At 39.9% G+C, this 26,575-nt stretch overlaps 1 protein-coding gene across 4 annotated transcripts; it reads right to left on the reverse strand.

The window, feature by feature from the left end:
* On the reverse strand, positions 486 to 26,569 carry SEPT10 (septin 10). Of its 4 annotated transcripts, XM_021414433.1 has the most exons (11): positions 26,384 to 26,569; positions 20,595 to 20,652; positions 18,770 to 18,887; positions 17,888 to 18,083; positions 16,203 to 16,389; positions 12,538 to 12,699; positions 11,900 to 11,996; positions 9,892 to 10,060; positions 5,518 to 5,650; positions 2,055 to 2,242; positions 486 to 936 (listed from the first exon to the last, which is right to left on the reverse strand). In XM_021414433.1, the coding sequence occupies exons 2-11, from the start codon at positions 20,649 to 20,651 to the stop codon at positions 921 to 923; spliced, it is 1,323 nt and encodes a 440-aa protein (XP_021270108.1). In that variant the 5' UTR covers position 20,652; positions 26,384 to 26,569; the 3' UTR covers positions 486 to 920. The 4 variants fall into 4 exon arrangements, with proteins under 4 accessions (XP_021270108.1, XP_021270100.1, XP_021270116.1 ...); XM_021414425.1 differs by lacking the exon at positions 20,595 to 20,652 and having other exon boundaries at positions 26,384 to 26,567; XM_021414441.1 differs by lacking the exons at positions 12,538 to 12,699; positions 20,595 to 20,652.

The raw sequence follows: 26,575 nt of genomic DNA on the forward strand, positions 1-26,575 counted from the left end.
GGAAGAGGAGGCTGAGGGGAGACCTTATTGCTCTCTTCAAATACCTGAAAGGTGATTGCAGTGAGAGCAGGGCTGGTCTCTTCTCACTGGTGACAGGTGACAGGACAAGGGGAAATGGCCTCAAGTTGCACCAGGGGAGGTTTAGGTTGGATATCAGGGAAAACTTCATTACAGCAAGGTTTGTTAAGCACTGGAACAGGCTCCCCAGGGAGGTGGTTGAGTCACCATCCCTGAATGTGTTTAAAAACCGTTTGGATGTGGTGCTCAGGAACATGATTTAGCGGTGGGTTGTTAGAGTTAGGGTAGTATGGCTAGGTTGCGGTTGGATTTGATGATCTTGAACGTCTTTTCCAACCTGAGCAATTCTATGATTCTATGATCATGCAACAGTCAAGGATTGCAAAATATCTCAATGGACTGCATCTGAGAATGAGGATGGCGCTTGTAAATAAAAGCCTATAAATAAACCACTGTCGGCAAAATGATTACATTATGTTAGCACTTGTATTAAATAATATTTAGTAGACTAATATGTCATATGACGATAACCCTTTAGAAAGGCTAGAGTAGATATATTTACTGAATACTTTTGTACTAAGGCGTTCATACTATGAATGGAAATGTTCATAGCACACATATTTTCTTTGGTACAATGCACTTAAAACAAATGGGAGTTGGCCACACGTACATAAAGCAAGTGTGCATCAAGGCAGACGCATACTAGAAAGTCCACATACAACGACAGTAATTGTCGCACCATGAGCACGTGGCTCAAACTTAAAAACTCTCTCTTAGCCTGCAGCAACAAGAGCAATGATTGTCCAATTCCTGTAGTAAGAAACCGCAACTCCTTGACTTCCAAAACCATACTGTGCATCATAGCTTCCTCAAAAGAAATTATCACTCTTCCGTCATTGGTATTATGTAAAGCTGGAACTGAAAAACAAAAGCAAGCATGTGAACTGTAACATATTCTGAAGAAATAAAACTAAACCAGAGAAAACATCTGGAAGTCTCCTGAACTTCGGAGTTAATCGCAACAGTACAGCTTATGACTTTTGTTACCAATAATTCCCCTTTTCCAGAAAAAAAAAAAAAATAGAAGTCTAGGAATAGGAATTCAGTGACATTATTTGAAATGCAATAAAATTTGACAAGAACCAGAAGCAGGCTTCTAGGATACAACCCAAAACTTCAAAGCTCTCTTGTTGACATTTGTGGAAGTACGTGCACTCACAAAGCTTCTGAAGGTTTTATAATCTAGCAGTTTATGCATAACTTGTGTACAAAAGATCTGCTTTTAAGTGCCACAAGATATGAATCAACAAAATGGCGTCCGCACTAAAATTGTAACCTACCAGGAATGGAAAATAATGAACTGAAAACATCTATTGTTTGCATCATTTAATTTAATGTCTATAAATGAAGAAGATGAGCACGTTATTCTGCATTCTGAATGCATTTCTAAAATTTCAGAATCTATTCAAGCTTATATTTTGGTGTGGAGAGGGAAGGAACATCAATATGCTCAAAGTGAAGTGTGCATCAGGTCATACTGTGTAGTTAGTGTAACTTTACAGCCAATTTTATCAACTGCTCCTCTCAAAAGTATGTAGCAGGAAGACAAATCTAGTATTTTGTGACAGCAGCAGGCAGGTCGCTTCACAAAGCTAATGCAACCTACATTCAAAATCTGAACACTGCTCCAATCAATACTATTTCTGGAATTCCCTGCGTGAATTTCTCTCCTTCTCGCTCTGTTTGTGAGCATTCACAGTTTCTTCATTTCTGACATCAAAGCACAGCAGTTTAAGCCGAAAACCTTGGTCCCTTCATAGGGGAAAAAAAAAAAAAAAAAAAAAGAATGCTCATAGAATATACAACAGTTACTCTAAATGTTAATTTTAGAGCCAGAGATCCAAGCATGATAAAATTTCAAGCACATAACAGAATAGGAGCACATTTGCATCCTCTCTAAAAGATGACTTGAATTTGCGTTACAAAAGTGGAAGAATTTTCTGTTGTTATCTCTGATGACTAATGAAAGCACTTACTTTTTGCGGTCCTTGTCTCTCTTCAAGCTAAGAGGAGTAGAGACCATTGGCTGTGTTTGGAGTAATTCAGCGTTAGCTTTCTTCATGTTAAACAGTGCAATTTCATCTTCTAGAGCTTTTCTCTTCTTCTCTAATTTCAGCTTCTCTTCCTGATGCATTAGCATAAGATGTTCAAAATTAGCCTGAATCTGTTGAAAGCAAGCACAGAAAACGCATTTCCAACTAGTAACACAAGGTGGTGATATAACACTGCAATTAAACAGTAAAAACCACCTCAGCTAATATTGTAACTACATAAAATTGCAGTTCTTTCCCAAAAAATCAGCAATCCAAAAGAATATATCCATTCTATATTGTATTTTTCTGACGGATGCCAGGCTACTGAACACTAAGTGAGGGTGGAAATGACGGAAGGCACTACATGAGTATTAGATCTACTGCAGGATAAACCTTTGTTAGATCAAAAACAAGGATTCCTTTAGAGAGGAAACCAAATTATTTAATCAGAATGCGTCGAGCAGAATCCACTTCCCTAAAACCAGGTGGGCAAGCAACCATACATACTTTTGTTATATGGGGTATGTGTTTTAATATGTATTTTAATTACACGTATGTATTAATTTGTACACACACAATTAGGTTGAGGGAGTTACTTGCTACCTGCTGGAAGTTAACTGCTTTTCTGCAACAAAAAAACCTTTGTGTTTTTTTGACGTATTAATGGATTCAACCTAATGGACTTAGGATGTATTTGATCTGTTTAATCACACTGCATAATTGTACATGATAACCAAGGGGTACTGCATGCCTCCTTTCCTCACCTCCCACCTACCTCTGCTTCGGTATCCTTCTGACCAGCTGGATCAAGATGATCCAGCTGAGAACTATAACCCTACCACAATATCCTTGGATTTCAACTATGTCACTTCTCTAATCCAACCAAGAGTGTTAAACATTTAGAACCTACACGCAGAGCTTCAGACTCAAGCTTGCTGAGGTACAAAGTTTGTGTCTCTGAATTATGTCAATATGGAATCATACAATACTTAAGAGTTGGAAGGACCTTAAAAGGTCATCTAGTCCAACTCCCCTGGACATGCACAGCTAGATCAGGTTGCCCAGGGCCTGACCCAGCCTGGCCTTGAAAATCTCCAGAGACGGGGCATCCACCACCTCTCTGGGCAGCCCGTTGCAGAATACATACGTGGTGTAACTCAATCTGAGTGCGGCTACACTGGTACAAAAGTCAGTGAGATTTATTTCCATCTTCCACAAAGAAAGAACAAAGAAATAATACTATAAATGTATCAGTATGCCTACCCTGTACAATAGAGCTGTCAGGCTTTGTAGATGTGTGTGTACGTATGTATACTACTCATCATTTATTTCGTTACTTCAACTAATCAGATGCACTGCAATAAAAATAATTCAGAGTAGAAAATATGAGGTTAGGAAGCAATTGTACCACTCCAGAGTGGTAACGCTACACATTGCAAGTACAAGTTTCCTCTAAATGAAGGACACAAAAGCCATCTCCAGTACAACAGAAACTCCTGTTTTTCTTTTATTTTCATATACACATACACATTCCTGGGAGAACGAGCAGCAAGAGTGTATATGACAAATGTTCTTTGCAAGTGACTGCATTATTGTTTTCCTCACATGGGGAACTGGGAAATGTATATCCATAATTCACTTGCAATATGCAGAGCTCACAGAAACTGCACACTATAAAGCATAGAAGGAAAAATATCAAAGGGTATCACAGTCAATGTGTAAAACCCAGCTGTGCCTATTTTGAACATGGACAAGTATTATTCCAATTGGACAGCCTCATACTGAGAAGGATTGAACCTGATATTTTTTCCTCTACCAGTAGCACAGGGGACTACACAGGTCTAGAAAATAAAGTATATTAAGCCTCCTTCACACTTAAAATGTGCATATATATAAATGAACATACTCTATGAACCTACTATTACTGTAATACAAGACTGAGCTCCTTCAATCTGCAAGTGAGAAGAACAATTCCTCATGGGACATGGTGGGAAGGATCTCAGACAACAATATTTTTCTGTTTAAAATCTCACCACTAAACTCAGCACTACCTCAACAGACAGAAAATAATAACTGTAATTGTATGATTCATTAGTGACTAGGCCATGGTTAACTGTCATAAATTGCTGTAATGTGACTTTTAGAGGCCCCAATAGACAGACTACTCTTCCAGCAACCAATGCCTTGAAAAGCACCTGCTGTGCTGATATGACAAACGTGACCATTATATTCAACACCACATTCCTTCCTACTGACTTGTCCCAGCTATCAACTAAACCCTGCAGATCATAAGTAAGTTAGTAAGTTTGCAGACGACACCAAGTTGGGAGGGCGTGTTGATCTGCCAGAGGGTAGAAAGGCACTACAGAGGGACCTGGATAGACTGCATCGATGGACCAAGGTAAACTGTACGAGTTTCAACAGGGCCAAGCGTCGGGTCCTGCACTTTGGTCACAACAACCCCAGGCAACCCTACACACTTGGGGAGGAGTGGCTGGAAAGCTGCCTGACGGAAAGGGACCTTGGTGTGCTGATGGACAGTCAGCTGAATATGAGCCAGCAGTGTGCCCAGGTGGACAAGAAGGCCAATGGCATCCTGGCTTGGATCAGGAATGGTGTGGTGAGCAGGACTAGGGAAGTCATCCTGCCCCTAGACTCGGCATTGAGGAGGCCCCACCTCAAGCACTATGTTCAGTTTTGGGCGCCCCAGTACAGAAAGGACATTGAGGTGCTGGAGCAGGTCCAAAGAAGGGCAACAAGGCTGGTGAAGGGCTTGGAGAATATGCCCTACGAGGAGTGACTAAAGGAACGTGGGCTGTTTAGTGTGGGGAAGAGGAGGCTGAGGGGAGACCTCATTGCTCCTTTCAAATACCTGAAAGGTGATTGCAGTGAGAGCAGGGCTGGTCTCTTCTCACTGGTGACAGGTGACAGGACAAGGGGAAATGGCCTCAAGTTGCACCAGGGGAGGTTTAGGTTGGATATCAGGGAAAACTTCATTACAGCAAGGTTTGTTAAGCACTGGAACAGGCTCCCCAGGGAGGTGGTTGAGTCACCATCCCTGAATGTGTTTAAAAACCGTTTGGATGTGGTGCTCGGGGACATGATTTAGCAGGTGGGTTGTTAGAGCATTATGGTTAGGTTGCGGTTGGACTTGATGATCTTGAAGGTCCTTTCCAACCTGAGCAATTCTATGATTCTATAAGCTCTCCTATTCTATAAAAGATTGCCATTTATTTATGAGTGTCTAATCAATCTGCTAAACTAATTTGCACAGTCAGTCAATCTGCTTTTGATTTTAAGCATTACTGCCACCTATTAGAAAATTATAAATATCAACTAGTTGTGATTTTGCTAAGAACTGTTCCAAATCCCAGCACACAAACTCAAGACAGACCGGCATGCTTACTTGTTGCTCTGCTTCTTTTAGTACTGCTTCTTTCTCCTTCACTCTCTGCACAAACTTCTGCCTCATCTCCTCCTCTTTTCTTTGCAGCTCAAAGTAGAACTCACGCCTCTTTGCCTCGTAGGCTTCCTGTAGACTGAAGTCCAAAAATGTAAGCAGGTCTCCAGCACACTGTTCAATTCAATGTGGAAAACTTACAATCTGGAACGTTATGTAAACAAATCAAACACATCTGAAATATTAAATATCATAGTTCTCCACATAATAATTCATAAACTTGAGTAGAAACAGGTTTCTGAGCTTTCTTAATTTTTATTTAAGTAAACAACCTTGCAAAAACAAAAAATATTGAACCTAACAGTACTTTACTTTTCAAAGTAAATAAAGCACCTGGGAAATCTCATGTTCTAAAACATTGGAGTTATAACTTCCAAGTAAAAATGATTCACATTGGAGGCAGAAGTTGATTAATAATCAAGACACTGAAATTTCCAGAAAAATCCCCCCAGAATTTCCACATTGCGAAACCTCAGTCTTAACACAGGACGTTACATCTGGACACACCAACTGATTGGTCACTCATCATGTTATTTACTCATCTAGCTGCATGTCAGACATTTTCTCCAGAAGGATACCGTAAGAAACAATATTCAAAGCCGTGCAGAAATCCAGAAAGATTGTGTGAACGGGCTTCCCTTGGTCAGCTGAGTGGTAACCTTGTCATAAAAGGAGATTACGTTCATTAAACAGGACTTTACCCTGTAAGCCCACGTTGGCTGTGACCCATGACTGCGTTGTCTTTCAGGTGTTTGTCAGTAACTCCCACAGTAATATTCTCCATAATTTTGCCAAGCCAGTGAGATTGGCAGGTCTGTAATTATCAGCGTCTTCCTTCTTGCCTTTCTTGAAAATTGGAACAATGTTAACCAGTTTTCAGTCAACTGGGATCTCTGCAGATTCCCAAAACTGTTATAAAATAATTAAGACAGATCTCATGATGACATCCGTGGGCACTTTCAGTATTCCATGCCTCTCCTTCCATTTTTTTTCCAAACTTATAACAGACATTCCAATAATTAAATGCTTGGTCAGATGAACTCCAATTCCAAGGGACTTTTAGAGGAAGAAGTCTAATGGCCTTTAAGATACGCTGTTTTCCTTCCTAAGAAAAGATAACTTGAGTCTTATCAATGTTCCTCTACATGTGATCTTATCGAATCTTTCCTGTTCTCTCATCATCCTCAAAACAGACTGAAAATAAACATGTTTTTGTTCTAGAACTGCAAGGTCTGAATATTCGAGTTTTAAGGAGTAAGAGAAGCTTCTTCACATACACATAAACTCAGACATTTAAGATGAAGAAATTGTACCTCTGAACACAGAATAACAACTACACCAGAGAATAATTAATATCAGAGAATCAGAACATGCAAGCAAACAGCCCAAATACCAGCCTTTCTTCAACAGACTCTGCCTATCAGTTTTCTTCTTTCAAAACAAGAACACTCCCTGAGGCAACAGCACAGTTTATAATAAAAAAGTAGACTAATAAGATGCCAAAATTCAGTAATATTATAATCCTCTCCTCCTATGCAAACATCTAAGCTTACCAGACACGTATATATTTTGACATTTGTTTGGCTGGAAGCAGTCTTGATATCCAGATTGCTGTTTCCTACTATTCCAAATTTTCCTGTTCTGGGCATCTCCGCAATCATCTCTCGCTAAGAATGATTTGAATCTAGGAGGTTGACAACTTTTCAACCTAAGATTCCCTAATTGCAGTAACTAGCCCATCAAAATGGCAGGACTAGACAATCCACTCACACACAAAAGAAGAGGTCTTCAAGCGTCCCATAAAAAATAAAGTTTGATAACAAGTTTATTTTTCCACATGGAAGAGTTAAAGCCTCTATAGATGTCCACCTGTAACCTATCTCACAAGGTACCTGAAAATCCAAGAATTACTGATGTTGCTTTGCACAGGCATACAATTTTAGATTACTAAATTACTACTGTACTTTTAAATCCAAAAGAGTTGTACAAGAACTCCACAAGTCTTTACATCATGCCAAAAGATAGGGCATGTTATCTCAAGTGTCTTTTACTTAGAAGAAAAAGATAGCCCCTATTCTGAAAGAAACTTAAATTTGCAAGTCAGGAAAACAAGAACCATTGGGCTTCCTCTATGGAAAATGACATTTTTTAATCACACATTAAGAATAACGCACTTCATGGTTTCATCAAGAGCTTCAGAAAGCACCTTATGGATGAGGTTACATTAGTCTGCTAATTAGGCCACATACAGATCTTCTATATTCTCTTCCCTTTTTATGGCATCATAAAATGTCTCTCAGGAACGACCAAATGTTTTCCCTTTCAGACCTCAGTGTCTTTCACCATGCCACATGACTAAGAGACAAGCACACATCCTAGATCCAGTCCCATTTGTTTCTTCCTTTCTCTGTAAATCTGGGAAAAAGTTACTTTTGTTGGGTTAGCATGCATTACCTATTCTTATCCTTCCAAAATAATTACATTTTCAACAGACATGATTTGCCAAAACTAATTCTTAAAGAGTACTGTCTTGCCCCAACACTCTTAATAAGCTGACATTTAGTGGCCCATACATAAAAACTACACACCAGAGGGAACTTAGGTTTTCTACAGCTTCACTAAATCGAATTCTAACCTGTAAAATACTATGACATTCTGATGTCAAAGCAGACAACCCTGCTACTTTACATTGTTAACAAAGTGTCAGTTGTTTAGGGGTTTTGCAAAGACAACTCTTACATTTGCGGAAAAAAAATGTAGTTCAGTGGACATTACTTTTTTTTTTTTAATTTAAGAACTCTTAGTTTGAAATGGCTGTACATTGTGAAATTCAACTTCAGGAAAGCAAAAGGTACTGCAGTCAATATCCCCATGAACAAATCTATATAAACAGTTTCCTTACTTTCCTTTGACAAAGAAAACAAGGAATCAGCTGTTGGTGTATGTTCTCAAGCCCAATGAAAAGTATACAGTCAATTACAACGGGCTTTAAATCTCATTCACCTTCATTCTCTACGTATGAAAAGAATGTATTCCTTTCTTGGTAAGTCAAGAGAAATGTCAGTGGAGCACAGTGACTCATGGTCAACTCAAGATCTAAATGAACTGCTCTTCAGACATGCCTTGACATTAAGATTTCACAAAGAAATGCCCACATCCAACATCTTCCTTGACTATATTCTTCTTATTTAGTGGTCACTTTGAACAATATATAAATCAGACCTAGTGAAAGAAATGCTGCTCCATCAACACTCTGTGAGCTACAGTAACTGCAACTGCTTTAGAACTTCTGCACAAAGTAAAGGTGAAAGCAAAGAATTTACACCACTAAAAACAATTTGGAGGTAAGCTACCTATTTTTACGAGAGCACTTAAATATAGTCTGGATCTCTATGTGAAACAAGTAAACAATCCAGTTGGTTTAAAGCATTAGAAACTTTTTTTTAATGCAAATCCATATTTTGTTTTCATGTCTGGTTTAAGTTGGTATTTTCCAAAGTGACTATGCAGTAATAGCACTTTGCTAAATTGTGAAGACTTTGAAGGTTACTGAAGCATCATTTTCTCCCCATCAGGCTGATAACAATTTGCATACTTAAAAATACAGCTCTACACATGAAATGACCAAAGGACATTGGAGAGATGAAGGAATTGGAAATAACAGATTAAACAAACTGGATATAGAAATTAAAAGTACTTCCTACAGAAAACAGCTTTACTACATGGAACAACTGAGTGTCTCTAACCCTTTGCTTTACTCTCTTCTGGAATAACCTGCAAATAATAACTTCCTACAATGTAATAAGAGATGTCTTGACCTGAGAAGGCTACACGTTTGTTATTACAGCAGATAATGTGGGAAGTCAACAGTATAAACAATGCTTTTGTGAAAGTTTTTGCTTCAGTTCCTCCTGAACTTTAAGTGCAGCCAAACCATTGCTCAGAACCAGACATTATCAGAGAAAAAGTAAAACAGCATTACTTCTGTAATGGTAACATTTTGAAAGGCATACAGTATACATACCTGACAAAAACAGACATTCTCCACAATGAAAGTCAGAATTCTCAAGTTTATGGTAAAACAGACATATTTCAGAAATAGAGCTTGTATGCCTGTAAAAGCAATGCTCATATAAACTCATACACTGCTCCATGAAGATACAGGAACAGGTACGTACTTACTCTGATTTAGAAAAAAGAAATACATAAAAATTCTCTCTCTAAAAACTGTTCTAACTACGAACCTCGTTCTCTATTCTGCTGATACGGTCAAATATGAAATGAAAGTGGAAAGTCAGTGCTATACATTAAGACTCTTACCTTACTGGCTTGTTCTCAGGGTCATTGTCTCTGAAGCCCATCTCCTGCAGTCTGCAGCGTCTGTACAGCTCATAATGGCATGCATGAGTTTGCTCTATTAAATCTTCCATATTTGTGCAAATGAGCATCTCACGGAGCTTCACAAAGTCACAGTGGTTCTCATTTTCCACTGATCAGTTAAAAGAGGGATCATTATACACAAATACTGAAATCATCAAAATATATTTTAAATAGCATTGAGGTCCTTTTATTTTGTTTACTAACTACACTTCCAGGAAAAGGGAGATGTATTTATTATACCTCCTGCACTTCCTTGTAATTTCTAATACGCACACTGAAGCACTAACTGTATGTACCACTGAACATGTGCCAGTATGTCTTGATTTCACATCTGAATTGAACTACTGATTTCTGGTTTTCTCTTCTGACAATCAGGAAATTTGACAATCAGATAGTGCTAGAGGCACTGCCATAGTATCGACCAAGCCAAATATTACATATACCATCTCATGACTTGATTCCAGGAAAGCATCAGTGTTGGAACTACCAGTTATTGCAGACTTCAAATACGAATTTCTAAATTCTCAAAGCTGTTTATACAAAATACAACCAATATGAAAGTAGTGGCTAATAACAGCTCATATGAATATCAGCTAATCTTATAATTAATAAAGACTATAAAAATGCACAAGTCACCGCAGAAGTAATGCCTTCTCTTTATTTCCACGGAAATGACAACAAATACAAGGAGCACAATAACACTATTTGATAGAGTACATTCTCAGCTACAAAACACTCTTTTTCAACACAGTCACCACCAGTAGCTATGCATTTTCATCAGCTATAAACAAGAACCTACATGCCACGCTTGTAAAAATCTGCACCAGCAGAGGTGACCCACTGTTTCACACCTGCTGTGGTGGCATAGTTGCTAGGAAAATGTTGCCCACACAGACCATCTTTCATCAACCTGAAAAGATGGAAGTCAGAAGGTGCCAAATCTGGACTATATGGTGGGTGTGGTTGTCTTCTTCTCTGGCCTAACTTTGGAAGTTAGAGCCATCAGCTTAGATAGCATTGTAATGTAACAGTCAGTTGATGGTTTGTCCAGGTTCCAGGAAATCCAGAAGGACCACCCCTTTCCTACTGAAAAGACACTGCACATCACTTTACCCACTGCAGGCTGTCTCTTGAACTTTTTCTTCAATTGGGAATTCACACATCACCATTCCATGGACTGTTGTTTTGACTTCAGCTTGTAGTAGTGACACCACATCTCATAACAAGTAATGAAGCAATCCAGGAAACTGTCACGTTCAGCCCAGTATTGGTTCAATAGGTCCTGACAAACTTGCATACGGTGTTCTTTCTGTTCTGTGTGAGCATTCATGCGACCCATTTGGCGCAAACTTTGTGATATTCCAATGTTGCCACCATTGTTTACAATGCACTGAAACTGATATTCAGCTCCAAACACAGTTCCCTGGTCATAATCTACCAATTTACACAGATGAGCTGATCAAAACACCCCGCATCTTGTGGAGTAACTGCTGTGCATAGCCATCCAGAACATGGTTTGTCTTTCACGCCACTGTTGCCATTGCTGAAATGCACCATCCACCACCTCACTGTGCTCACAACCACCGTTTGGTCTCCATAAATGTTCGGCAAGCGTCAACACATGTCATTTTTTCTGCATGGAGGAGTTCAATGACAGACCTTTGCTTCATATATATTTCCATGTCAGGTGCTATAGCGTCAGACTGCCCCTCTGCTGCCATCTGTAGCACGGCAATAAAATGTAAATGAATACTGGCAGGAAGGTTCAACCTCTACTGCCATCCCACCAACATCTGCCCCCGATGCTGTGAGCCAACATAATAAAATAGGAGGCATTACTTTCAGAATGATCTGTGTATTCTTATGGTCTTTTTCAACTACAAGATTCACTGATATTCATAGGGGCTGTTATTAGCCACTACTGTTAGACACTTGAGAATTCATTTACCTTGTACAATGCCCCAAGGGTACTGACGAGCTTTCACCATTTTGTTTCCAATTTTCACCTCTTCTGTACTTCCCACTACAGCAAACGGTAAATGCCCCTGTAAGAGTCACACCAACAAAGCCTTAGCTCTCAGCGTTCTTACATAAGAACGGAAAAGCAAGCACTCCAAAAACAAACAAAAGGGAAAAAAAAAATCTACCACACAAACAGCAAATACAGCCACAGGGCTCAAAACACCCAGGTCTAGCTTCACAGGTCCAGTTTAAGCTGTCAGGGTAGATCTGAAAGCACAACAGTGAAAAAACTAGCACCTGACTTTGTGATTCCTAAAGAAAATCTGTCCTGATTTCAAAAGAAAGTAACAATAACAACAACAAAAAAGGAAAAAAGCAAACAAAAAAAGATTTACAAACATGAAGACGGAGAAAACTGGAGAAATGAGGCACTTGACCAGGGAATCCTGGGGGGCTGGGGGAGCCCAAAAGCATGGGAGCCATTTAAAGACAGAGAAAATAAATAACCAACTTGCAACAAATACAAACCCATAATCCCCACCACAGTAACAGAAGAACAGATATGAATCGGTGTTAGAGCGATTCCTTAATACTGAAATATTGACATTATTGACATTTACTTACATTCATGATGGTATTAATTTGAGAAATGGCTTCATCATCAGTTGGAAACTGGTATATCTGAACACCATTACTAACTAATTCAGTAATGAGTTTCCTCTTGAACTGCTGTAGTTCTGTTTTAGAAATGCTGTCTGCTTTGCCTATAATTGGTATAATGTTCACCTATTAATGACAAATTACATGAAATCTGTAAGACATCGATTTTGAGACAACAACGTTTATAAATTTGCTTGGTGATAAGTTCTTCAAAACTCCCCTTGCAGTCTAAACTTTTTCATCAATATCTGGTTAATTTCAACCATAACCAAAGAAAGCTTCACAAATCACTAAAATATATTCACTGCCAACACCTGAAAGCAGTAACATGTTATTTAATATAGTTCCTCATAACCAACTCTGAGAAAAGAATTAGGAAGGAGACCTCATACAGTGTATAACTCAGAAGAACAGCAATGCCTTCTTATTACCAAATGTCATGAAGCATTTATATCTCTGTTAATAAAATAGAAGTTTTGGTTTATAGCACTGGGGGACACGGTTCAGGTGTTGAACAAAAGTTGGCAGGTTAAATGCACAAAGAAAAGGAAGTTGGCTGCCAACGCCTCAGCTTCCCTTCAGGTACAACAAGGTCCTCTTCATCTCACCACTGTCACCCACAGCTCTTAACTCCATTAGCACAGCAATGAGTTTGACATGTACCTGCTGGGAGCAGAAGAATGAGTTAAGACTGAAGACTCTTGGCTCCAAGTTGTAGCAGTAGTTACTCAGAATTCTAAATTCAATCCTACTGCTGTAATTTGACCTATCTGCTAGAATAGTTACAACAGTAACTCGGTAGTTTTAAAAATGATTCAGCACCTGCGTCCTTCCTACCACCTCTTTCAGAATAAGATACAAAGAATTAAAGTTAATGTGCAAATTTCTAGTGGATCACTACAAACAATTCTTCCAGATTTCAGAGAATTTGAGAGTTCTGCACCGTTCCTTGATTATAGAAACAAAAAAAAGGAAGAAACACACACACACCCCACTTTGTATTGTTCCAACTATTCTGCCTGAATGGAATTTTCCTAAGCATGGAATTTCCTAAGCATGGAATTTCAAGACTCCATTCAGTAATTTTTCTGAAACTGCAAAGCCAGCAAAACACTTCAAGAAAACACTGACTTGTGTCAGGAGAGCAGGAAAAAGCAATAATAAGTACTAAGTCAAATAAACAACCTCCCTAGAAAGATAACTTAGCCATGCTAACAAGTGCTTGCAAAGCAGATATATGTAACGCCTAGCACGTCAGTATTTCAGAAATATTTCAGGAAAGCGAATGTTGTGCAGTCCCCCTAATTCTAAATAAAACAGATGATGTTGCAATTTCAGAAAAATAAGATCTCTCAAAATCAGTATCGTTAAAACAATCTATTTTATTTTTTAAACTAGAAGTTTCTCACTCTCATTCACTTTCTCTTCCCACTTGTAAGGCTCCTCCCTCCCCAGTTTCCTCATACCAACACTAAAGTATGACTTCTAAGATTAAATAGTGATATTCCTTAATTGTGTAGCATATGCTGCCTAAGCATATGTGTGGTTAAATCAAAATGCTACATATATCGATTATTTTTGATGACTGATATAACTTAGGATTGTATAAACAACCTGATACAGCCAGGAGAAATCCAAAGCTTCAGCTAAATCAGCTGAGGTACACTGATTTAGGTTTTCCACTGCACAGCTTTAGAAATGGATGGAACAGAGTCCTCAGACTTTAATTAACCTTCACGCCACCTTCTCAACATAAAAGGTTTTCAGGCTCTTCTAACTAGGAGAGACTGGCAATGAATAGCAGGGAAAGATTGCCGTGGAGACAAGTAACAAAACAAAAGCAAGATCACTGCAAACTGAGTCTAGTTATCATTATTGATGTTAAATCATACCTGTCATTAAAACTCAATAGCAGTACTACTGTGGCTTCAGATAAGCAACAGAAATAGTCCTTTTTTGTTTAATCTGTTAAACAAGACTTATTTTTGCTTGCAGCTCCTAAGGTTTACTTGACAACTAGTATCACAGTACTTTCATCCAAGAACAACACTAACTGAAAGCGCGCACTCAGCTGAACTAACAGGAGACTTGAACTGTATTGAGTTGGAGCACATCCAGACGTGCCCCAAGTCCCAGGGCTTCCATCTATGTCTGCTGCTCACTTGTGCACCAGCTGACTCCTTTCAGCCTCTTCCCCACTCACGTCTCCCACTGCACCAAAGCTGAATTCTGTTAGAAAGCCATAGGCCATTCACACAGAATCACTTCATCCCCACATGAAAAGTCAACACCTGAAACTACAGCAGCAGTCCTGATCTTCTCTCCTTGCCTGCAGCTGCTCCTTTCCAGGCAGAACTAAAATCTGTGCAGCTGTCCAAGGAGACAGATTACTTTTCAGCTTCATCAGTTCCCTAACCAAGCAAAAATCTTCAGTTTAAATCAGACCCCTCATCCAGGAAACTGACTGAGGAAAACACTTAAGCACGCACAATGTGAAGAAGCAGCTGAGACTGCTTCTTTCAACAGCAATGCAGACTTACTGAAGTTTAACTTTAAAAAGTAGTTTAAAAGTAGTTTAACTAAGATGACCACAAAAAGCCACTAGGATAAAGGTTACACTTTACCCATGCACATTGCTTCCCTGTTTGCTAGCACCAACTTTAGCCCCTTGATCATCCCTCTGTCTGAAATGCAAACTATCACTTTTTTCTTCATGCCTACAAAATACACTATTATTCTAAATTAGGATTTTCATGTAACACCTTACATTCATGTCAAAGCATCTGTTGTTCCTTCATGCTATAGAGAATGAAAAAATATTTATACTTGAAATTATTATTGGTTGGTATTTTGTAGATTGACTTAAGTATATTTGAATGTGTCTTCAGGTTAAGAAGTACGCTTATGGCTCACGTACAGGAGAAAGAACATATGCAGACATAGTAAAAGTAAAGCACAAACAAAAAGGCAGTAAGAACAGAAACAACACTGAAGTATTCTAATTTCTTAATATTTTAACAGAAAATAGAAGAGTTCTTCTCTCTTAACAATTAAGATTCCTTAAAATGGCTTAAATATTTATCTTCTTCCAATTCACACAAACCCATTCTAAGAATCGCAAGAATTGAGAAAGTGGAAATAATCACTAGGAACTATTTTAAAGGTTTCAAAATTAATCAATATGTGTAGTTTAAAACATCAATACAGCTCATCACAAAAAAGTCAGGCTGGCGGGGCTCACAGCACTCACCCCTTTAGCTACTTATAACAAAGATCTTTACAGTGCTGCAAAGTTTTCTATATGCCAATTTTCCAGAAGCCCCAAAACTTGATAGTGAACTAGAAACAAACTTTATTAGAAACATCACAGCACTCGTGGAGGGTATCCTATCCTATCACAGTAAGATGTTAAGAGGTTGTCTCTCTGTGTTCTTCCGATTTGTAAATGGATAAGTGATGAACTGTAAACTTTTTGTTGAACTAAGTGGTTCTGAAGTTAAAAAACAAACAAAATACAGTACCCTAAAACCAAACACATAGATATGGAACAAAGAGTTGGTAGTAGACTTATAAGCTGCAGGATGAGTCAGAAAACAGAACAAGTCCTAAGAGCTATTTCAAAGACTTACCTTGCTGTCTAGACTTTTCATGGTTAACAAATCTAGAGTCTTTAGGGAATGGCCTGTAGGTGAAATGATGTAGAGGCACACGTGGATGCGAGTATCATGGTAGTTAAATACTGAACGTTTAATTTTCAGTTCTTCTTGGAGATAGGCTTCAAATTGTGCATCTATGTAATTCACTATTGGCTGGTAGCTGCAAAAAATAAAATAAAATTTAACAACTAGACATCAGCTACTCCCAAACAGGCTAGAAAAGGAATTACTCTTGTATTGTTGCGTGCATTTTCACTTTACAATTGAACAAGATGCTCGTGCAGGTGCATAATACAGCATAAGATTAAATGTACTGATCCTAATTTCTGAGAGGCTACTCCAAAAGTAATTGTGCACCAAAACCAGACAAATTACTCTCTAGCTACTATCAGTGGAAAAAAAAAAAAACCTATGTAAAGTTACTTTTCCTTATTAGTGATCTTCTCAAGTAATGTTTTATAAACTTTGGCAATCAAGCTGTGCAACCACAGAACTCTTAGATTCAAGGAAGACACACAAAACCTCTAGATACAAGAGAAGAAAGAACATGCAATTACCAGTACCAAGAAACAGGACTTTCAGTATCCTCTGAAGATGAAGTACTGTACACGAGAGAGCTCTTAAACAATAAACAAAAATTGGAAAGGAGGAAGGTGAGAGAAGAATGAAAATCTAATTTGCAGTATCAGTACAGTTTAAGTAAATTTCATCCTACTTAAAAGACAGTTATAATCTGCTTTCAAAAAGAAAGTGTTGCCAGATGTCCAAGCAGCAGGACCTCACAGCTCCGCTGGTACAAAAACTTACTAGACCAAATCAAAAGCAATCAAAATTCAAAAGCAGTAGTTGTATTCAAAGTTAATACGTGGTTAAAAGGCAGCTTCTTACAATATAATACATCAGCACCTCTAGTATCTATATTAATACCTACTTACATCGCATTCATCTAAGACTCTAGCATGAGTTGTTTTCCAATGATATCACATGACAGCGATCTCATGACAATCTTAATGCGATTCTCTAACCTTCATTTAAAATTACCACAATTTAGGCACGCATGTAGCACAAAGGACTATTAGAATTCATCATAATTAAAGAAAAAATCTGCTGAGATACAGTTCAATATTTTAAAATGTTCAGTTCATAACAGCAGAGACAAAACCGGAACTGTACTTCCGTATCTTTTGATTAAGCTGACCAACTTGAAAACAAAGGACTTCAAGAATCCATATAATGTTCCTTCCAGTTTGAGGTCTTTAATATGATCCAATATTAAATAAATAAATAAATAACCTATAGATCTACTCTATATAATGCACTGTGCATCATAACCTTCTAGGTTGTTTAAATAGTCTCCCATGGATCTTATCTGCCTGCTCTCCTCCACCCCAAAAGAAACTCTTGTCACTACTGCACTTTTTATTTACCCATATTTATGAAAGATTTTATCATAAAGAAGGGAGCAGATTTCAGCTGATTTCTCAAGCAGTTTCCTAGACAAGGAGTAAAACATTACCTGCTTTGGTACACAGAGAAAACAGTTAACCAAATATTTAGAATACATGTAAGAAAAATATTTACTACAAAGCCCAAAGAAGAATCAAACTGGAATTGAAGACCAAGACTTCTGCATACATTAGCAACAAGGCAACACTTACCTATCTTCTTTGTTTAACTGGTCACCAAATCCCACGGTACTCACAACGGTCAGTTTCAAACGAACATTGCTTTCGTGGAGTTCATATCTCTGAGCTTTAAGTCTTACATTTGGGTGAAAATGAGTTGACATGGGGTCATCAATACTGGTGTTAAACAGACTGTTTATTAAGGTAGATTTCCCAGATCCAGTTTCCCCTAAAGTTAAACAGAAGGGATGGGGGAGAAATTTTGCATGTGAAATAGAATACCTGCCAAGTACACCAAGTGTTAGCAGAACAATTTGACAAATCAATCAAAAAAAAAAAAAATTAAATGAATTCTCCAAACAAAATAGTTGCTGCATTCCTTTTTTTTTATATGTATAAGGAGCACTAAATACTTTCTGTTAAATTTTTATCACACAAACAGGAGACAGCTAATACTTATCTATACTGAGTAATAAGCAGAATGGCTCCTGACTTCAGTTTCTTCAGAAGTGCAGACAAATTTCCCATCAGATCCAAAAGCCAAATAACTAGCTGTGAAACCACAGGGTTTGACAAAAAATTTTTATAAAGAAGCGTTTATTTGGTAAGCATAGAAATATGTCTACATTATCACCTTGGATTTTAAGACTTTTTGATCTAAAGCTCTGTTGCAGTAAAAATTGTGTGGCCTTGTTCACTCAAAAGAATCCAAGAAGTTACCCATATATCAATAAATGCATTATGTCCATTTTCAACATTTCTGGTCTTCCTGTTTTTTATAAAAATACTAAGTAAAAAACCAAAGGATTGATACAAATAAGCAAAGGTAGGGAAAGAGTGGAATTACAGTTCATGCTTAACATTAAAAAGTAACTTCCTAAGGAGAGGTATAGCTTACAATCAAACAGCACTTACCAATACAAAGAATGTTGAAGCAGAAGCCCTGCTTGATGGATTTGTTAACCAGCTGATCAGGTAAAGTATCAAAACCAACATGGCCAGACAAGGGTAAGGATCGAAGGCCATCATTCTGCTATTTAAAACAAAAAAAAAGTATGTTAGCAATGTGAGCCTCAAAGCAATTAGCAATGGCAAGAAAGGAATTCTGTTAGTAAGCCAGAATTCATTCCTTACAATTTACAAGGAATTCAGAAAAGCAACAGACCAGGGGAAAAAAAGAATCTCTCAACTCAGCTTTACCCTACAACTTGAGAAAATACTCAGATTTATTTTATGTGGCTATTTGCAGTGTCAAGGTGAAGACCTTTTATTTTTTTGTGAGGTAGAGAGGGGCATGGGGGAACAGAAATGAAATGAAGCAGACAAGTCCAACTAAAAATATAAACTGAAAACCACTGAAAGAATATCATATCACAGTTGATTTACTCTTAGAAATGACTAAAAGACTTAGAAAACAGATTTCAAACTAGGAACCATAATCACAGGAAGGTATATATTAGCAATCAGAACACATTCTGAGTAGCTGGAATTGTATTATATAAGTAATTATTTTGTTACCTACACATCAGAACTCTAGATAATATATATTATTAGAAATGTCTAGAGGAGCACATTAGGTTTTAAATATCCAGAATCCTGCATCACAATACCAAGGCGATGAACATATAAAAAAAAAACGCATAAGATTATCAGTTCATACAATTGTGTTTCAAAACATTCCATATCAAAAGCGTAAACAGTGACAAGTCCATGCAATTCTGCCTCTTTTGTTTGCAATCCACTTGCTATTACTGGCTTCTGGGAATGTGCATATAGCCAACTGCAGAAACATCTTCATTTAATACTTACAAGCACACAAGAGAGCCACCATTTGTAGCACGTACACATGGCAAGTGTCAGACTGCTTGTAGCTAAAAGGATGTGGACACAGCTTACAGCAGATGGTTTCCCTCCTCTGGTTTCGCACAGGATTTCTTGTGTGGGACTACAGACTGTGCTAGCTCTCAATTTAGACTGATGTAGTCAGGTAACTCTGCTTAGACTAATGTAACGAGGAGAAACCACTGCCCTGGGCAGACTGTTCCATGCCCACTGCCCTCTGGTGCACTCTTTCCCTAACCCCCAGCTGCCCCTCCCCTGACAGTTCCATGCTGTTCCCTCGGGCCCTGTCGCTGTCCCAGAGAGCAGAGCTCAGCGCTGCCCCTCCGCCCCCGGTGAGGAGCTGCAGCCGCCATGAGGCCTCCCCTCAGCTCCTCTGCTCTGGGATGAGCACACCGAGGGGCCTCAGCCGCACACCTTGCCTTACAGACCCTTCCCCACCTTTGCAGCCCTCCTCTGGACACTCTCTAATAGCGTTATGTCCTTATGTTGTGGCACCCAAACCTTCACGCAGTGCTGGAAGTGAGGCTGCACAGCACAGAGCAAAACAGGACAGCCCCTACGCTCGCCCAGTGGCAGTGCCAGGCCTGGTGCATGGTCGTCAAGAAGAGAGGCCCTCCATCTTCATGTGATATCGTGGCAACCAAATCCAAATTGTGCTGGGCTGCTCTCAAAATCACCGCCTGTCATTTGTTACTCTCCACAAAAATGCCCCAGAGCAGGCTTTTTTCATTCAAGTCCACTTTAATTTCTGTAGACAAACCAACAAAAGCCACAAGCTCATTGGCCATTTCCAGAAGTCACTAGAAACAATTACTGCATCATCCACAAGGCACTACGACAGGATTAAATACACTTAGCAAGAGAAGAGTGAGAAACCTCATATTACAGCTATACCCACTGTACATAGGGCAGCAGGCAGAGGAGTTCTCACAGCCAGTAACTCCGGAACTTCCATTCTGGAAAGGAAGAAAGTGATTAATCACAACCTAGCAATTCAGCACAAAAGTGTATTGTTTTCTGGGAACAGAACTAAAAACCAATTTTTTCTTCCACTGTTATATTGGTTGTTTATCACAACATTTGATAAAATTTCTGTAAAACAGAGGACAATGGGAAATAATAAACGAGCAAAACAAGGCGCCTTCCCTGGGCTTAGCTTAGAGAACTGTGGCTGTGTTTACAACTCAACAATATGGCTGCATTGCTCTTTAAAAATTCATCATTTCTTTGTGTTTCTGAGTTTCTCCCAAAAACGGTACTTACAGATATGTGTTTCACTCGGGAAAGTGAGATGTCTGCAACAAATATGAATGCAGTTGTCAAGACAATCATCTAAAGTTTGCTATTTAAAATAGCGTGTTTCATCTTTCTTCAGTACACAGAAGTTAATTTAAATTTAATGATATTACAACAGTTACAAGTGAAAAGGAGAATTGTTTTTCTGGAAATGTAAATATACAGAAGTCCACTACAAGTGCTGTGTCATTTCACACAAAAGCTTGACACCAGAGAGAAAAGCCCTGGTAAACTGTAAAAGCGTAACAAAGTAAAAGGCTACAAGTGCTAGAAGGTGATTCATACTCCCCCCACATGTAATTTAGAACCTCCATCACAAGACTGCTCATCTCAATTCTTTCTGCCAGAGCTAATGACTTGGTAAACCAACAAGCTAACCACCGCCTCCGCCCCAAACCTCGTACCTCACCAGCTCTACACGACCTGACATCGAGAATGTGCATGACCACAGAGTATGTAACAGCAGGAATTTCAAGCACAAAGAGTATTCACTCTATCAGTCATGAGAACAGGTTTTAATGTCTTGCCCTACTGGTCTCATTTTAAAGAGAAGACTGACAGACTGAAGGATGGTCAGAACAAGATAACTCAGGGTCTTGAAAATCAATTTTACAGACAAACATTACAAAACTTTGCCAATTTACGTCTTTCCAAGAAAACAGAGTTGCCTTGACTATAGTACCTATAAAGGAAGAGATTTTTGAGTTGAGTTTGATGAAAAGCTGGAAACTTCAGGGTCTATTTCTAAGTTTAAAATCTGTGTAGTATTTCAGGGATCTTAACTGCTACTAAGCTGACTCTTCAGGAACCAGTTTCACCAATAATGCTGCAGTAAAAGCTCTTAGCTGTTAAACTTTCAAGAAGTACGGTGTAGTTCAACTTCAGCTGAAGTCTCAGCCATGCTGATTTAGAAGAATATATCCTTGCACGGTTGTACTTCTGTTTTCCACTTGATAAACATTACAACATTGAGTCCTGCTGTCCTGATCTGGAGACTTGCAACCATCCACACTCTAATAATAAATAACTTCATAAAGCTGTTAAGTCTGACAAACATGGGAACATTCCTTTCATATAAAGAGTAATAAGCTACATTTTCCCTTCCAAAATTTTCCAAGCACATCATGACTAGATGACCTTAGTGGTCTTTTCCAACCTTAATATAATACGCGTGCCAGCACCCCACGCAGCCTCACTGTGTTACTATCTAATCTAATATCAGAGACATTAAATCCACAAACCTGACTATGAAATATCTGCACTAATACTACTTTTCTAAGAAATAGTATGTCATCTGATTGAAAAACAAGTTACTTCTGTATCACCTATTCAGGAAAATGGTGACAACTAAAACATTACCAAATGGAAATCATGCAAAAGCAGTTAAGTCACTGTACCAGTTAGTCTTTTTGAATCGGCCTCAGCTGGATGGAGCAGCTAAATTATGTTTGAAGACAGCTCACCACCCAACTTTATTCAGTGAAGTATTCAAAGCCTGCAGTCTGAATGCTACTAGGACTGGAATACTCCCATAAATTCTTCCTGTTTCTCATTTCTTTCTTAGAATTAACAGTCTCATCAAAATAGAAAAAAATTTTGGCAAGTTGCAGTGGCTCAAATCACATCTTGCTCCTCCCCTTTCATTTGTTTTTTAAAAGTTGGTAGTGTAACATTCATAGAACCAGCAAAATCAGTACCTCTAGTACACTTGTTTATAGAAAGTGGTCTTGCCCATTAGAAGCAGCGTGCAAATGAAAATAATTTTCTGAGACAAAAGTAGTATTTAAAGAATTTTCTTTCAGGAACAAAGTTCTATTTTAACCTTGCCACGTATTTCAGACTAAAACTGCACAACTCTGGGCCACTCCACATCAAAGGCTGCATCTCGGACTTACACAGGTCTCCCAGATAAGCCTCCTGCAGAACCAGACTTGCAGTCTAAGCAAACCATTACCTCAGCAGTCTGCTGGCCTGCAGGCTCTGCAAATGCGACTCATGCAGAGTCCCAAGTCTCTCACAATAGCAAACAGCTGTGGGTATTCATTAAACCAGAAAAAGTGTTTTTACTCACCAATACCAAGTGACACTATCCTGCTGTAATCAATTACCTCCCTAATGCCATTAAATTTAATCCAATAAATATTAACGTTGCTTGTGCCTCAAAATAGAGATTTTATTTTTCTACTCAGAAAATTATTTTCCATTTTTGGGTGGTCAAAATCTAAAATGAAGATGCAGGCATACATACCACTGGTGAATCTCTATTCAGATACAAGCAAGAAGGAGAGACAGAGCAGGTGGGATGAGTAGAGGGAACAGAAAGGGAACCTTGGTGAAGTAACACAGAACAAAGGAAACAGCAAATACAGGGGAGTGAGGTAGGAAAAAAATAAAGCATGAAGAAAAGTCCATGAAGATGCAGAGTAAGAAAAGAAATTTGCTAAAAATGACATGGAATTAATACATCAGCCTATTCTGTAAAATAAAAAGCAACATAAGGAGTCAAATATGAAGCAAAATATGCCAAAAACCATTGCATAGGAAAAGGAAATTATTGGCCAAATGATGATTCAAAGAAAATTCATTTGAGAAATTTTACTCAGAGCGAACAAGTGACTTATTCAATATGACAGAAACAGCAGCCAGCTTTTGGGGACTGATCCAAAACATCTTGAGCCCAGAATTCTTCTCACAGCTCTTGCAAATGACCTTTTACACAGCATTCTGGCAGTCTGATGTCCCTACAACTTCTTTTTTCTAAGTCCACTTCAACACACAAGGCAGCTGACTGCCTTAAACCACTGAGTGCCACAAAACTTCCTTGGTACACATATGGAATATATATGGAGAGAGAGAGGTACATATATTTACAGAAATATTTTATTAAGAACCTTAAAGAAAAAAAAAGAAATGACATTTCTTGCCGTAAGACTCTGCCTGAAGAGACATCTGTCAAGCACCTGCTTGGATGCCCAACAATGCCCTAGGCAGAGCAAGAAGTGCAGTGCTGTCAGCTGAGGACATGCAGCTCACTGTGCTGCTGCTGCAGAGAACTGTTGGATTCTATGGGAGGGTAGTTAGCAGCAAAGAAGCAAAAAAGCAGAAACACCTTGCTCATTTTCCAGTTGTGAGGAGGTGATTTCACAGGCATTTGCAAAGGTCATGAAGGCCTCTCTTTTGCAGCAGGTGTTTAAGTAACCTGAGAACGTGGCATGCTTTGTACCTGCACCTCCTGTACTGTAGGTAAGGAGGAAAACAAAGCAAGGAGCTGAAATCTGCCGCAGCACACTAAGATGTCTGTGATAAGAGAAAATAATTGGCACTGACACAGTGACCACTCTGCTTCAGCAGACATGCCCTGGGCTGGCTGCAAGCCACTGGGGCACTGTGTTTCCTGGACAGCAGCAGTCAGCCACAGTCCATGGCCCTTCTTGTCCACACCAGGAGCAAGGCCCTGGGTGCGAGCGGCAGCAGCTGGCAGCGGGTGTCTGACTGCAACGTGGGTCGCTTTCTTCTTCTCCCCTTTAATTAGTCAATGCTGAGCATTGTGTGCTGCTGTACAGCTGAAACGGCTGCCAGAACTTTCCCAGAAGTCAAAATTTCAAAACTTGGAAGCACTGAATGCGTGCATCTCAGACTGTGTGCAGTCTGATTGTATGGTAAGGTCAGACTGCACTCTGAGTGATTTTGCATTCCTTCTGTGAAAGGACTGAGAACAAAAACCTTCCCACAACACAGTCAGAAACACTTCAATGATTGCACAGCATGTGCCAAGCTAGGAAATCTTATTTGATGTCATATTGTTACTTGAAAACCCAGGGCTAAAGCACTGTTCTCAGTGACAGACCAAGCTCTCTCTCCTGTGAAGCTTTCCACCTCTGTGCTCCTCTCTTCCCCTCACAGATCTAGTGGGCCCTTCAGTCCCACTCTCTGTTGCTGCTTTATTGCCTCTCTTCACACTCTTTATACAACCTCAGTCAGCAAAAACATTCTGTAATGCTTCTTATACTTCAGCTCTTAGGTTTTTCTCCTTTCCAGATCTTTTTGGCCTCCCACAAACCAGCCCAGAGGAGAGTTACTCCAGCTGCAGCGAGGAGGTGTCGGTCTCTTTCCTCATGTGACAAGTGACAGGATGCAAGGAAACAGTCTTATGTTGTCCCAGGGGAGGTTTAGATTGACTATGGGTGACAATTTCTTCATGGAGAGGATGGTCAAGCACTGAAACGAGCTGCTCAGGGAAGTAGTGGGGTCCTCATTCCTGAGGGAATGAGGGACAAGGCATAATGGTGGGACTCATACTGTTAGGTGATTGGTTGGAGCTGGTGATCTCAGAGATCTTTACCAGCCTCAGTGATTCTATGAAAGGAGACTCACAAAATACAGTGGCTGTCCTCCATTCAAAGAATCATAGAATCATTAAGATTGGAAAAGACTACTAAGATCATCATGTCCAATCATCACCCCGTCCCCACCATGCCCAGTAATCAGATCCCTCAGTGCCACATCTCCACATTATTTTGACACCTCCAGGGACAGTGACTCCCCCATCTCTCTGGGCAGCCTGTGCCAGTGCCTCACCGCTCCTTCTGAGAAGAAATGTTTCCTAACATCCAACCTGAACCTCTCCTGGCACAACTTGAGGCCATTCCCTCTCGTCCTATTCCAGCTACTTGGGATAAGACACTAACCCCATCTCCCCACAACCTCCTTTTGGGTCATTGCAGAGAGCAATAAGGTCTCCCCTGAGCCTCCTCTTCTCCAGACTGAACGATCCCAGCTCCTTCAGCCATTCTCCAAGGACAGCCTCCCACACAGCCATGCTGTGTAACACCACAGTGGGACAAAGCCTGGAGCCACCCAACCAGGTGCTTCACCTACTGGTGTAAAATGCAGACTGCTGACTATGCAGCCAGGGCAGAGGAACTTTTCCTAACAAACAAACAAACAACCTCCTCTCACTCTATGTTACATCCGAGCTTTGCATTGCTAAGGTGAGAAGCTCAGCAGAGGACTCCATTTCATGCCCACATTCAGAATTCCAGCCTTAACGTGCCGATGGGTACTGTGCCCTCAAAGCCTAGGCGCCCATCGCTGCGCCTTCATGCACAGAGCAGCATTTCTCCAATACCCAGGATACAGCGTATTTCTGGAAACTCACAGCACCCTCTGAGACCTTCCACAACACCTGTAATTCCCTAGCAGCTTCGGCTGCCCAACTACGAGGACTCCAGTCGGTTTCCAACTGCATCGTATCGTATCGTACCGTACCGTACTGTTCCTCCTCGGGGAGGCCGCTGCCCAGGACCCACACCCCGCCCTGCCCCGTCCCCCCGCTCCTCTCGCAGAGGGCAGGCTCTGGCAGCCCCCTCTGCTCCCCGCGGCGGGACTTACCGGCTGCCTCGCGCCGGCCATGGCCCCGGGAGAGACGGAGGGCGGCGAGGCAAGACGGAGCGCCGCGACAGAACCCTCCATCCGCCACAGCCACAGCCCCAGAGGGGCCCGGGAGGAGCCGTTCGGCGGAGGGGCGGGCGCGGGGGCACCGCACACCCAACGGGCGGTGGGGAAGGCGGGCGGACTCGGGGC

Source organism: Numida meleagris, chromosome 1 (genome assembly GCF_002078875.1).
Source record: "Numida meleagris isolate 19003 breed g44 Domestic line chromosome 1, NumMel1.0, whole genome shotgun sequence".
Lineage (NCBI taxonomy): Eukaryota > Metazoa > Chordata > Aves > Galliformes > Numididae > Numida > Numida meleagris.